General features: G+C 43.2%; 1 protein-coding gene across 7 annotated transcripts in view; it reads left to right on the top strand.

The window, feature by feature from the left end:
• The window catches only part of LOC102977144 (cornifin-like), a 7,113-nt gene extending 885 nt beyond the window's left edge, over window positions 1-6,228 (top strand). Inside the window, exons 2-3 of one of the 7 annotated variants that reach the window (XM_055084310.1) lie at window positions 4,415-4,506; window positions 5,603-6,228. In XM_055084310.1, coding sequence (XP_054940285.1) covers window positions 5,622-5,915 — 294 coding nt within the window. In that variant the 5' untranslated portion in view covers window positions 4,415-4,506; window positions 5,603-5,621 and the 3' untranslated portion in view covers window positions 5,916-6,228. Of the gene's footprint in view, window positions 1-111; window positions 371-4,414; window positions 4,507-4,679; window positions 5,039-5,059; window positions 5,328-5,602 lie in introns of those variants that run through there. The other 6 variants (XM_007123966.3, XM_055084311.1, XM_055084314.1 and 3 more) reach the window with 6 other exon arrangements.
• Window positions 6,229-14,524: the final 8,296 nt, after the last annotated feature.

Here is a 14,524-nt window from a genome sequence, read left to right as displayed (position 1 = left end):
GGTGTGGAGAGTGACCTGTGCTCGCACACAGGCTTCTTGGTGGTGGCAGCAGCAGCCTTAGTGTCTCATGCCCGTCTCTGGGGTTCGTGCTGATAGCCGCGGCTCGCGCCCGTCTCTGGAGCTCCTGTAAGCGGCGCTCTTAATCCCCTCTGCTCGCGCACCAGGAAACAAAGAGGCAAGAAAAAAAGTCTCTTGCCTCTTCGGCAGATCCAGACCTTTCCCCGGACTCCCTCCCGGCTAGCCGTGGTGTACTAACCCCTTCAGCCTGTGTTCATGCCGCCAGTCCTCCCCTGGCTTCCGACCGAAGCCCGAGCCTCAGCTCCCAGCCCCCGCCCTTCCCGGCGGGTGAGCAGACAAGCCTCTCGGGCTGGTGAGTGCTGGTCGGCACCGATCCTCTGGGCGGGAATCTCTCCGCTTTGCCCTCTGCACCCCTGTGGCTTCGCTCTCCTCCTCGGCTCTGAGGCTTCCCCCTCCGCCACCCGCAGTCTCCGCCCGTGAAGGGTTTTTTCTTTTTTCTTTTGCCCTACCCAGGTACGTGGGGAGTTTCTTGCCTTTTGGGAGGTCTGAGGTCTTCTGCCAGCGTTCAGTGGGTGTTCTGTAGGAGCTGTTCCACATGTAGACGTATTTCTGATGTATGTGTGGTGAGGAAGGTGATATCCGCGTCTTACTCTTCCGCCATCTTGAAGCTCCTCTAACAGAACATTTTAAATCAATTTCACTCCAATTAAAAAAAAAAAAAGCAGCTGTGAAGCCTGGAGTGAGTTCCTTCTCTACCCCTTTTGTCTCTTGTCCCCGATGAGAGGGTTGGGTAGAGGCTCTCCAGAGCTAAGACTTCAGTGCTCTCTCCACCTCAGCATCCATGCTGGCAAACATCGCTTTCCTGCCTGCTGTGTCAAAGTGTTCAGGAGGCTTCTAAACACCTGGGATCTGGTGTTTCTTCTTTTTCTCCTCCTCTTTTACAGATGGGGGGGCAATGTGTGTTATAGAGACTTTGTTTTCCTTTAATCATCCTAGCCTGAAATGTGCAGCCAACATTATGGTCTCCTGAGCTCCTCACAGTGGTCCTGGGGGAGGGTGACAGTAAAACTCTCACTTGTTTCCAGATGTTACCATATATTAAATATGGGTTCCTATGGTAAAATGACTGGCTTTCGAATTCAGTGTGGCAGTCTCTGCATGCTCTGGGCCTTGGAGAAGTAAAGGAGAAGGGAGTGTCCTAAGTCAGAAAAGGAAGGGCTTGAGCACTGTGTTCATAGGCTCAGGGCTCCCTCTTCCCTGCTCTGTACATGAGTGATGAACCTCAGGCACACTCAGAGCTAGTGGAGGGAAGATCCCCCAGCTGGTCCAGAGGGGAGCCAGGTTTTGACTGGGGAAGAGCAGCCGCCTCCTGTGTTTTAACAAAAGGGGATTCTGTGAAAGGTTGAGAAATTCTGGGAGATGTACTTACCATCAGAAGCCACCCAGTTTCCCCTTTCTTTATGTGAGGAGTTTGTGGGGCCAGATTCAGCAGCTAACCCAACCCTGATGGTGAAGAAACAGAGTTTCTCTGAAAGGGAGAGCATACTTAACACCACCCATTGGGTGAGATTCAGATGAACAAACAGGGAGAATGATGTCAGGGGTCAAGGGAAAATTCCAGAGTCGGGATCCAGAACAGTGTGGGGTGGGGTACAGGAAGCACAAGTCGAGGCAGGAAGGAGAGTCTGGCCAGGGCGAGGTACTGCGTGACAGGTAAATTCCTTTGCATCCAGGGCCAAGGCCCAGGGAGGGCACAGAGTACCCCAGCTTCAGAGCTAAGTTCAGATCCTACAGGGCCTGAGATAAGCTGGGTGACACCACAGGACAGAGAGGAGGAAGCAGGTTCCTTGAGGCTGAGAATCCTACCAGATGCAACAGCAGGTTCTGCCCGGAGCTGCCTCTGTCAGGGGCTTTTGAGAGGGAGTTTGAGTGAAGAGAGGGACCTGGTCTAAGCCCAGGGGGTAGCTAGTAGTAGCCCAGAGGGAGGCAAGTCATTAAATTGACTGACAATGAACATTGGGTGGAGAAGGCATCAGAAGCTGTCTGTCCTTTGCTGAGCCCTTACTCTTCCTCTTAACTCCTCCTAAAAGAGAGAGACTTCTCAGAAATCAAATAATGCCATTCATTCACCCATTCATTCAGTCATTCATTCATTCAGTCAGTCATTCTACAATCGCCAAGCACTGAGCAGCTATTACATACCAGGCGCCATGTAAGGATTGATGTGGACCAATGGCTATAGGGACATAGTGGGAGGCTCATCCAGGACTCAAGGTCATAAGAGGTGACCACCTGTGGAACCAGCAGGTGCTCTATAAACATTTAGGTATGTGTCTGGGGGCAGGGGAAGGAGGAACTATCCACACACCTGGGTTTTAAGGGTGATTAGGATTTTCCAAAGCCACACCTAGTAACATATTGTGTTTTGAGGACAACTCTGAAGCAGTGACTTCAGTTTCATGTTGTTGATCAGAGGAAAATGTCAGTGTAAGGACTCAGGGGATCCCTATTCTTATGTCCCCAGAAAAGTCCATGGCAAGGAGACTCTTCAGGATCCAACCATCATGGAAGGAAGGTGTACCTGGGCAGGTGCTCAGAGGCTACTCACCTTCTGCCATCCTGAATGCTATTACTGCTCAGGGTACCAAAGCTCTGTCACTATGCCACCCTGGACCTCCTCCAGAGTGAAAGCAATCTGGTTCAAAACAAGCATTTTAGCATTTCAGCCTTTCCCTTCCTCTCTCAGACCCTTGTCCACTGAGTGATGATAAACTAAATGAGTCCTTTACTTCCATGTATGCTAACTCATGCCCCGTCCTATTTTCAGCAGTGCTGGAAATAACTTCTGTTTATCTCCAGAGCCACTTCAAACATTAAGCATCTTTATTCTTTCTTAAGGGGATTCATTTTAGCAAATATTAAGGGCTTACCCAAAAGGCAGGGCTCTTTCTGACCTCACATTGCCACTCACACAATGCTTTCCCAGGCCTGTGAGTAGGCCGAGCTCCAAGCCAGGAAGGCTGAGCTGCCCCTTTCCACTTTTAATCATTTTTCTGCCTGGACTTAGTTTCCTCTATAGGCATTAGGAGCAAGGGTGGGTTAGGACAAAGGTGAACATAGGATTTCTGTGTAGAAATCCTTTTCTCATGAGGTCTATTGTTTGATCTTGGGTGAGTTATATCACCTCTCGTGTCCTCAAACTCAGTTATCACTTGAGGAGTGTGGACTGAGCGAGGGTCTCTGAGATCCGTCAAACTAGTGACTGTGAACTAGGCCGAGTACCTTGCCCTAGGGTGTTCCTACTCTGCTGAGGGGAAGGGGTCTTCATATTGGGATAGCTCCTGGAATGAGATATGACTGGTGTATATTAAGGACTTGATTAATGTTTGTTGAATGAATGAGGATACAAATATTACCATGGGAACAGCGCTGTTTTGAGCAGACACAGCTCTGATGCTCAGAAAGCTCCCAAAATATACAGAGCGAGAGAGAGGAGAAAAACATTGCATCCCGCAAGATCCTCAGGTGTTGGGTCTGGAGTTGGAAGTGGGCAAGAGGCGGGGGAGGATTCATCCCTGAGGGCTCCATGGATGGGCTTGGGGTGAAGGTGGTTAGAAAAGCCTTGCAGGTTTTCAGGTGGGGGTAAGGAGAGAGGGTTGGGTTAGGAAAGAGGGAAGGGCCATGACCAGAAGGCTGGGTGGAGTGGAGGGAAAAGTCTATCCCAGAAGAGGAATTAGCTCTTGAAAATGTCTGAAGAAGGAGAGGGGTGAGGGTGTGGTTGGTGAAAGCAAAGCAGGTTTACCCAGATTAGCAACCAGTCAGAGAGGGGTGGGGTTGGTGGGGGAGTGATAATTAAGTAATTCCAAATGTATGTAGTTCAGTGGAATTAGGAGAAAGATGGCAGGGATTGATATAAGGGCCTAGGATATTCCAGACAAGGAGTCTATAACCAGTCAATTCCATGATCTCTAGCACCTACCTTTATAAGGCAGACAACTCGTGCCCACCTCAGTTCCTCTGCTCCCCTTCCCTTCCCACTTATTCATGTGCTCAAATGTATCCATCCCACAGAACTTGAGGAACAACCATCTCAAGGGAAAAGAGAGCAGGAAGGTGGCAAGACCACAAAAGGACTCAGCTCTCCCTCCACAGTTAACTCATTAATCCCTTCAGGAACCCTATGGCTCACCCATCCCCCAACACAAGCCCTATATTTGAGTCTAAGGGGTGGGTGGCAGCAGGAATGAGGCCCAGGCGACATCATTGTCAGACAGCCAAGTGGGTGGTTTTCATCACAAAAGCTGAGCCAACTGGTAATTGAGAGGAATGGGGTGAATCATGTTTGCCAGGTAAGGAATGAAAACAGAGGGGCCCTGGGTGATTGTATTTCCTTGAGGCAGAGCTCATTCATTGCATAAAAAGCCTGCTGGCTGTTGACTTCACGTCAGGCGGTAGCAACCAGACAACCGGTTCTTCTCTGTGTACCAGGTGAGTCTCTGATTGGAATTCATTTGAAATTTTTATTTTTTCACTGTTGGAAAATGGACAAAGGCAAAGATGAGTAAGAGTCATTAATAATTAATAATACTCTGAAGCAAGGTATTAATTGGAGAGAGAGAATATTGGGACATCTTTATTTTAAATGAAATACAGTTTGGGCTTGAAGGGACCTTAGAGCTGGTGAAGCCAGCCACCTCAGTGGACGGCTGTGGAACTAGGGGTCAGGGAAGGGGACAGATCTGTTCAAGTTCCCATAGTAAATTAGTAACAGTGTTACAACTAGAACTCAGACTCAGGAAACACTCATCAACATCATTATTCTCTCTGTTTATGATAACTTATTATAAAAATTTTAATTCATAAGATGGACCTCTACTCAACATTTATTATATATAAGGCATGATGCTAGGCACTGTGGAGGAATCAGATGGTCACAGAACTTACTCAACAAACTTACAACCTAGCAGGGAAGATAACGCATGTACACACACATAGATGAAATGCAAAGTAGATAAGACAGGTGTGTGGAGGGGTGCAGGGAAGGGTGGTGGCAGTTTGGGGGAGCTGTGCTCAAGAAGAGCTCCCAGTGATGGCACATGAGTGAGCTATGATGGAGGAGTATTTAGACAGAGATAGGAAGGGAAGCATTTCAGAGAGGACGGTGAACGCAAAGGCCAGAGTGAAGTCGTAGGAGCTCAGATTCAGAGTCATCCTATAAGTCGCAAGGTGTTCTGTGTGGTACTAGGGGTGTGTGTGCTGCTGTTGTTTCTACATTATCACTTTCCAAAAGACTTAATATGTGGTCTTGGGTACGTGTCAGTGAGGGATATGACATGTCTGGGAAGAAACAGAGCCAAGGAGTGAGCCAATGAATCCCACTGAAACGGAGCAGAACGAATTGTCTTTAAGCTCCTCCTCTTGAAACGACCCAGAAATTTCAAAGGCTATTTTAACTCTCATGTATATAGCTAGGGGGGAGGAGAGGCTCTCTTATCTAAAGGGAACTGAAATGAAATCTATTTGGTATTTAACTTGGTTTCTTCTCTGTTTAATCAAATCATTGAGTCAGCTTTTCTGTCTCTAGGTCCAGCCTACTTTGAAGCATGAGTTCCTACCAGCAGAAGCAGCCCTGCATCCCACCCACTGAGCCTCAGCAGCAGCAGGTGAAACAGCCCTGCCAGCCTCCACCCCAGGAACCATGTGTCCCTGAAACCAAGGAGCCATGGCACACCAAAATGTCAGAACCCTGTCACCCCAAGGTTCCTGAGCCATGCCAACCCAAGTCTCCAGAGCCCTGCCACCCCAAAGTTCCAGAGCCCGGCCACCCCAAAGTTCCAGAGCCATGTCCTTCACCAGTTATCCCAGGGCCAGCTCAGCAGAAGACCAAGCAGAAGTAATTTGGTCCACAGCCAAGCCCTTGAGGAGCCAACCACCGGATGCTGAATCTCCTCTCCCATTCTACTTCTGCATCCCATTTACAATTAATGTGCTGTCACCCTGAGTCATAACCCCTCCCTCTTTGCACTCTCTAAAAAAGTTTTCCTCACACTCAGTCTGGAGGGCTCCTGAGCCTTTGAATAAGGCTGAAAGGCTCATTGGCTGAGCTAGTCTTCTGGCTGCTCAGGGCTCATCTGAAGAGGGATATTGGGATCAGGGGAATCAAGTGAATTTTCCTGCTCTGCCCCCATTAAATCACTTTTAACTCCATAACTGGCTATGTGTGTCATTGGCCTACTCAGCTTTCTTCAAGCTTCTTTCACCTGAAGCAGGAAAGGCACACAGTGAGGGCTGCAATCAGAAAGTGCCTGATCTCAGCACTAGAAATGTGTGTGTGTTTGTGTGTGTGTGCGTGTGTGTGTGTGTGTGTGTATAATGGTTGTACTCACAGGCATTGCTGGGTTGGCACTTGGAAAGCAGGCAAGGCCATCAGAGCCTGTTACTTTGAGCAGCCTGAGTTAGAGCAGGGTTGTCTTCTTGCCCTTGAGTATATTCTTCATATCTGAGTGTAGATGGTGGCTGCTTCAAGCCATCTCTGACTCTGAGTCCATGCACCCAAATTGCCTTTATTCTGTTCTTATTTCTTTATTAATATTCTTATTCTTATTCCAACATGATTATCTATTCTTCACTCATCCTCCCTTCCTGATGCCCCAACACATGGAGCCAAGCTCTTAAACACTCACACTCACAGACAGAGACACACATATCTACATCCACAAACACATACCTACCCATACACTCACACATAGAGAGACACACACACAGATCCCCCAAATTACAAAACACACACACACACACGCACACACACACACACACTGATTCAATCAACTTAGTCTTTTTTTTTTTCACTGAATCCCCAATATGAAGACCCCAATGCTGTAGCAGGAAGGAGAGTAGCATCCACAGTGTGTGCCCTAGGAGGAGCCTGAGAGGGTGATCTTCACCCCCTCTCCCATATGAAAATACACTCACACAAATGCGCACTGACACAGAGGCACACATGCACCTTCTCTCTCTCTCCCTTTCTTTCTACACAAACACACACACACACACACACACACACACACACACACACATGGTACCTCTCACAGAAGAACATGAAAGTAAATGCAGCAAATAAAAAAGAGAAAGAAAATTTTAGGCAGGTTTCAGAAGGGAAAGGTGTTAATCCATATGAGACAAAAAGTCAGCATAGGGGCTTCCCTGGTGGCGCAGTGTTTGAGAGTACGCCTGCCGATGCAGAGGACGCATCGGAGCCCTCCAGACTGAGTGTGAGGAAAACTTTTTTAGAGAGTGCAAAGAGGGAGGGGTTATGACTCAGGGTGACAGCACATTAATTGTAAATGGGATGCAGAAGTAGAATGGGGGAGGAGATTCAGCATCTGGTGGTTGGCTCCTCAAGGGCTTGGCTGTGGACCAAATTACTTCTGCTTGGTCTTCTGCTGAGCTGGCCCTGGGATAACTGGTGAAGGACATGGCTCTGGAACTTTGCGTGGCCGGGCTCTGGAACTTTGGGGTAGCAGGGTTCGTGCCCTGGTCCAGAAATATCCCACATGCTGTGGGGCGGCTGGGCCCGTGAGCCATGGCTGCTGAGCCTGTGCATCCGGAGCCTGTGCTCCTTAACGGGAGAGGCCACAACAGTGAGAGGCCCGCGTACTGCAAAAAAAAAGTCAGCATAGAGTTGAGGGAGAGCAGATCATTAAGATATATTGATAAAATGCAACCTAAGTGTCCATCGATAGATGAATGGATAGAGAAGATGTGGTGTATACATATACAATGGACTATTACTATTACTATTACTCCGCCATAATACAGAATGAAATCTTGCCATTTGCGGCAACATGGATGGACATAGAGGGTATTATCTGGAGATAAGTCACACAGAGAAAGACAAATACTGTATGATTTCACTAATATGTGAAATCTGAAAAAAAAAGAAAAGAAAACAGAAAGATTCATAGATACAGAGAACAAACTGGGGGTCACCAAAGTGAAGGGTTTGAGGGGATAGGCAAAATAGGTGAAGAGAATTAAGAGGTACAAACTTCCACTTATAAAATAAATAAGTCACAGGGAAGTAATGAACAGCTGAGCAAATATTGTCAATAATATTGCAATAATTTCATGGTGGCAGATGGTTACTAGACACTGTGATGATCAACTTGTATATATTAAAGTTGAATCACTATGTTGTACACCTGAAACTAATATATTGTATGTCAATTATACTTCAATTAAAAAAAATTAAAGGAAAAGTTATGGAGAACCTAGGGGCAGGACGGGAATAAAGACACAGACCTACTAGAGAATGGACTTGAGGACATGGGGAGGGGGAAGGGTAAGCTGGGATGAAGTGAGAGAGTGGCATGGACTTATATATACTACCAAATGTAAAATAGATAGCTAGTGGGAAGCAGCTGCATAGCACAGGGAGATCAGCTCCGTGGTTTGTGACCACCTAGAGGGGTGAGATAGGGAAGGTGGGAGGGAGAGAGACGCAAGAGGGAAGAGATATGGGGATATATGTATATGTATAGCTGATTCACTTTGTTATAAAGCAGAAACTAACACACCATTTAAAGCAATTATACTCCAATAAAGATGTTAAAAAATAAAAAGAAGAAACAAAATTGAGATTTTTGCAGTGAGGTGGATGGACCTAGAGACTGTCATACAGAGTGAAGTAAGTCAGAAAGAGAAAAACAAATACCGTATGCTAACACATATATATGGAATTTTAAAAAAAAGGTTCTGAAGAACCTAGGGGCAGGACAGGACGTAGAGAATGAACTTGAGGACATGGGGAGGGGGAAAGGTAAGCTGGGACGACGTGAGAGAGTAGCATTGACATATATACGCTACAAAATTTAAAATAGATAGCTAGTGGGAAGCAGCTGCATAGCACAGGGAGATCAGCTCGGTGCTTTGTGACTGCCTAGATGGGTGGGATAGGGATAGGGAGGGTGGGAGGGAGACACAATATGGAGGAGATATGGGGATATATGTATACATATACCTGATTCACTTTGTTATACAGCAGAAACTAACACACCACTGTAAAGCAATTATATTCCAATAAAGGTGTTAAAAAAAGTGTTGGAAATTGTGACGCTCATAGTTTAATCAAGTTACCAAGACGGTATGTCTTCCAAAATTATAATTTTGCTTAAAAGTTCACATTTTATCATTGGCAATAAATGCTGTTTAATTTTCTATTGTCGTTTAACAAGTGACAACAAACTTAGCATCTTAAAATAATGCATATTTGTTATCTCATGGCTTCCAGGGGTTAAGAGTCTGAGGCATGCCTTAGCTGGGTCCTCTGCTCAGGGTCTCATAGGTTGCCATCAAGATGTTGGCCAGGCTGTGGCCAATTTCCAAGCTCATTCAGGTTGTTGGCAGTATTGATTTCCTCGTGGCTCCAGCTTTTTGCTGCTGTCCAATGGAATCCTCTCTCAGGTCCTAGAATCCACCTGCCGTTCCTAGAGGCTGTCTGAAATTCCTTGCCAAGTGAACTTCTCCAACATGGGCACATAGGCTCTTGATTCATCAAGCCTGCAAAGGGGGTGTCTAGCTCCAGTCTGCTAGTCAGAGTCACATACACTACAAAATCACAAGAGTGGTATCCCATCTCCTTTTCTGTAATCCTTTGGTCAGAAGCAGGTAACAGATCACAGGTCCACACTCAAGGGGAGGGGATTACATAAAGCATAAATGCCAGGAAGGGAACTGTTGGGGAGTCACCTTAGGGTCTGACCGCCACAAATACTGTGAGCTGTTTTCCTTTAAGTGACAGGCTCAATTAATTCATTGTTGAAGAAATGTCTGCCTAATACCCAAGTCTGACTAACCACAGTCTGCTCATCAGTCATTCTTTCAAGTAAAAATTAAGTTTATGCTTCATGAAGAACAGCTAGTTCAGATCAAAATTCAGTGGCACAAAGGCTTTTTCTTGAGATAATCATCATGCTTTGAAAGGTAGCAGAAGTGATTTATGTATATTTCCCATTTTGTCACATAGAATTTCAACAAAGAAAAAAGTATATACTGAAGGGTGGAGATGTATTTAAAGGATTTTCTTAAGTGGAACTGGCATTGTTACCTTCAAATGGGTGATAGGTGAAGAATGCAATGATTACTCCTTTTCAGAGAAGGCAAGTCAGAAGATTGGACAGAGTGAGTAATTTACACAAAGAATAAGGAGTCTCTCACCTCGGGTACTCTGTGGTTCTAAGACCCAAAACTTTTTGGAGACAGCCTTCCCTATTTAAAGATATACCCTTATGTTAATATCAGATATCTGCATTTAAAAAAAACACCTTACACATAAATAACCAATTTTCCAATTTCTGTGAGAATAAGGTACACATATGGGTAGTAAGTTGAACTTTTCTCTTTTAATAGTTTGATCTTATTTCTCAAACCCACAGGAGCTGTTTAACCCTCCTTCAACCTGACCCTTCTCCAGCATATGTCAGCCCTGGGAGGCTACTTTTATTGAGATAGTAATTTGTGAGATTTTAGGTCCTCTGCATCTCAAGGCTTTGTATAGTTGCCTTGCCTCAGGGGCCAATGTGGCTGGACCAAAAGTAGGAGTTTGCAAATCTAAGCACATTATGGATAGTATGCTAGACCAACAATTCTCAAAGTATGACCTGCAGGTCCCTGGGGGTCCCTGAGATCTTATTAGGGAGTCTGTGATGTCAAGACTGATAACAAAATAATAAGATAGTTTGTCTTTTTACTGTACTATTATTGTACAGATGGTTCAATATGAATGGGGAGAAAAGAGTAAAATTCCTGGCATTTTAGCAAGAATCAAGGCAGTGGCACCAAGCTGTACTAGTAAATAATGTATGAGGTATTTCATTCATATCTGATTTACAAACCCTACAGAGTAAGAAGTAAGAGAAGCATTCAAGTGATTGGTATAATCCACTAAGTCAGTGCATGCTATTCAAGTTCTACTAAGTTTTGTTTGTTTGTTTGTTTGTTTTTTAAAGAAAACATTTTTAATCTCATAGCACAGTACCTTGAAAAGTACAGTAGTACAGTACAACAGCTGGCATGCAGGGGCTGGCATCGAGTGAACAGGCAAGAAGAGTTATTGACTGGAGGAGGAGAGGAGGTGGGAGATGGTAGAGCTGAAGGATCGTCAACAATAGGAGATGGAGGGCAAGCTGCAATTTCACTCACACCTGATGTTGATGGCACAAGTTCTGGTTCCTTGCTGGATTCAATTCTACCTACCCTCTTGTAAAAACGATCCAGTGATGTCCGGGTAGGAGCTCTTTTTTTTTGTCATCACAGATGACACGGTAGCACTGGATCGCATTCTGAATGGCTGCTGCAACCCTCGTGTACCGTTCTACGTTTGGGTCCTGTGCTCAAAAACTAAAAGTGCCTCCTCAAATAAAGACAATCCCCTTGTCATTTCCTGTGTCGAGAATCTCTTCTGTTCTTCAGTTAATTCTTCTTCCTCTTGTCTCTCTTCGTCCTTTCTCTGGGACTCCAATTCTGTCAGGTCTTTATTAGTAAGCTCCTCGTGTTGCACAGCAAGGTGTTCAATGTATGAAAGACACGTGAACTAGCTTATGTGATGGGACAGGAGAATGCACGTTCACATCTTGAAAATTCGCACCTTGAGGCTTCATATGTAGCGGACTTACTGTATAAATAAATCCTAATATATTAGTAATTTCAACAAATGTAAATGGATTAAGTCTCCAGTTAAAAGATAATTAGATAGAAAGAAAAAAAATCTAGTTACAGTTTTTAAGGGGCACATGAAAACATGATATAAAGGTCCAACAGAAGAATAAATAAATATATACCTTACAAATTATTAACCAGCTGGTGTGGCCTGTATAAATCTCTCTTTTAGAAACAGATTTTAAAGCAATATAAACTGATACAAAAACATTACTAGAAATAGAGGCTGTGACTACAAATATAAGATTCAAAACTAAACTTGGAAGATAAACAATTCTAAACTTGTATGTACCTAACAACAAAGCTTCAAAATATATGAAATAAAAACTGAAAGAATTACAGGGAGAAATCAGAAAATCCACTAGAGTAGGAAATTTTAACACATATCAGAATCTGGAAGATAAAGTAGAAGAAAAAAACAACAGTAAAACAGAAACAATTTAACCAACACAATTAACAAGTTTGGTCTAATGAACACTGAATAGTTGGAAAATACACATACTTTTAAGCATTAACACAACATTTACAAAAACTTAGCATATTTTAGGTCAGATGGCAAATCTCAACAAATTTTAATATCTCAAGTCTTATATGAATCTATCCTTGGACCACAATCCAATGAAAGCAGAAATCAATAATAAGAACAGAACTTAAAAATCTACATGTTAGGAAATGGAAAAAAAATCCGCATATATAAGTCAGAAAAGAAATCATGATGAAAAATAAAAAATACTTAGAATTTAAAAACAAATATTTCTATAGCACTTTAACTTGACAAACATTATTTCATTTGATCATTAGAAACTAATCTTGTGAGGCACACAGAATCCATATTCTCTCTGCTTGACAGCACAACAGCAGAAATGCTGTATGTTATGTAACGACTAAAGCTACTTTTTATATATAAACAAAATACATATCAAAAGTGATTTAAAAACTGGGAAATATAAGTGAAAGTGTTCACTACTAAAAATATTAAAGGGAAAGAAAAGCAACCCTCTCTTTTAGAAGCTATACTGAACAGCTAAGAAAGTCACAAAGAAAGAATTTAATATCAATGTTTAAAGCTCAAAAATTCCATTAAATCATTTTGGTTTAAGAAGTCTCTTAGATCCTTCTATAGTATATACAGACTCATACAGTAAAGTATTTATTATTCATATGAGATGAACAAACACTGTCAAAAATCTTTGCACAAGTTGAGGAACCATTCCTGCTCACACAAAGTCCTGATCTCCTGATTCCAACATCTGTTCAATGGTGCATTGGCAATTAATGGCTCTCCCAAAACTGCCTATGGTACAAAAGGAATTTTCATTTAAGGTTCCCTTCCCTTTTCATGTGTGGGATATTTTGGGAAGCATGTTTTCTTTTTCCATCCACTGAAAGAGAATTAAGAAAGAGAATTAAGAAAATTCCAACATGCCTGAATGTCAGCAAGTGCTCTTTTTCGTCCCGGTACCAAAGGATGATGGCCGAACTTGTCAAGCCTACAGTAGCGGACAGAGGGAGTTGGCAGAAGTTGGCAGAAGTTTCAGATTTCTGAAAGAAATCTCAAATACTTTTTTCATCTCCTCTATTAACTTTAATCACATTTTCAACATGCAGCCAAGAATGAAGATTTGACAGCAAGCCATAAATTTACACAAACAAGCATTGTCACTTTTCTGTAGTAGCAACGCTGAGATAAAACAAGAGTTGAGTATTTTCTTTCTTGTGCCTTTCTTTACTGAAGAGCAATAAAAAAAAAAAAACCTGAAAGATTTATCCATACCTCAAATTCATTTGCCATAAATCTCTTGAAATTATTGCACTTAATTCTGCTTGGTTTATGGCAAATAAAAAATCAACTTCGTTCTTCAATTAGATTGATAAATGCAGATTTTTAAAGATCACAGTGATGACAGAACTGGTACATGTTTCATCTTAATACACCTGCTTATGAGAACAGACATTAAACGCTAAAAAGGATTTACATTTAACATGGATCATTTGCCATGTGGGCAAATACTTCTGGTTTACTCAGAGCCAGAATCTTTGTATGGTTCCAGAGGGACGCCTTGGCAGATTTTGCTGATTACTCATTAAACAGTTGAAACATGTATAGGCATTATTTATCTTACAAAGCTTACCCACAGCAAAACACACGTAAAAATGAGGTAAATCTATGGGCAAGATTATGGTTCTTGGAAAGGTTAAAAGTCAACTCTATTTTTGGTAAGCTTTTCCTTGTGAGCACATTTTAAAAGCTGAAAATATGAAGTGCTGGAAGGCCACAAACTTAACAAGCATGTCTTGTCATCCAGTGAAACATGGCATTACGCTGCCACGCAAAATCTGCAACTTCTCTCAACAGGCCAATTCAGAGACCAGCGTGGCTCTCTTTGAAGAGCAGAGACAAAGTTTTGACTCTCTTCAATGTGGTCTCTGCTCCCAGGACAGTTGTTTCTCAGTACATTACTCATGGAATAACACTGTACACACTCCTCCAAGAGCCAGGGAGGCTCTGAAAGGCAGCCACCATATCGGCCTTCTGAGCCACAATAATAAAGTAACATTAACCCTGCATAAGAATGAATTAAATTACTTTTCTAAGAAGTCTGTATTTACAGTTCTCTGAGATAATCAATGGAAACTAAGACCAATCCTCATTAACAAAGAGCATGTTTATACCATTTTCTTCCTACTTCTCCCCATTTAGAAATATAGGCAGATACAGGAACTTAAAACTGGGAAGATGTGGCATTCTTCTTCTAGGAAACAGCTAAGACTCCGGTAGCAGTTTCTTTTT

The sequence above is a fragment of the Physeter macrocephalus genome, chromosome 4, assembly GCF_002837175.3.
Source record: "Physeter macrocephalus isolate SW-GA chromosome 4, ASM283717v5, whole genome shotgun sequence".
NCBI classification, from domain to species: Eukaryota; Metazoa; Chordata; class Mammalia; order Artiodactyla; family Physeteridae; genus Physeter; species Physeter macrocephalus.
The sequence above is the reverse complement of the archived record's forward strand: the minus strand, read 5'-3'. Positions and strand labels throughout refer to the sequence as shown.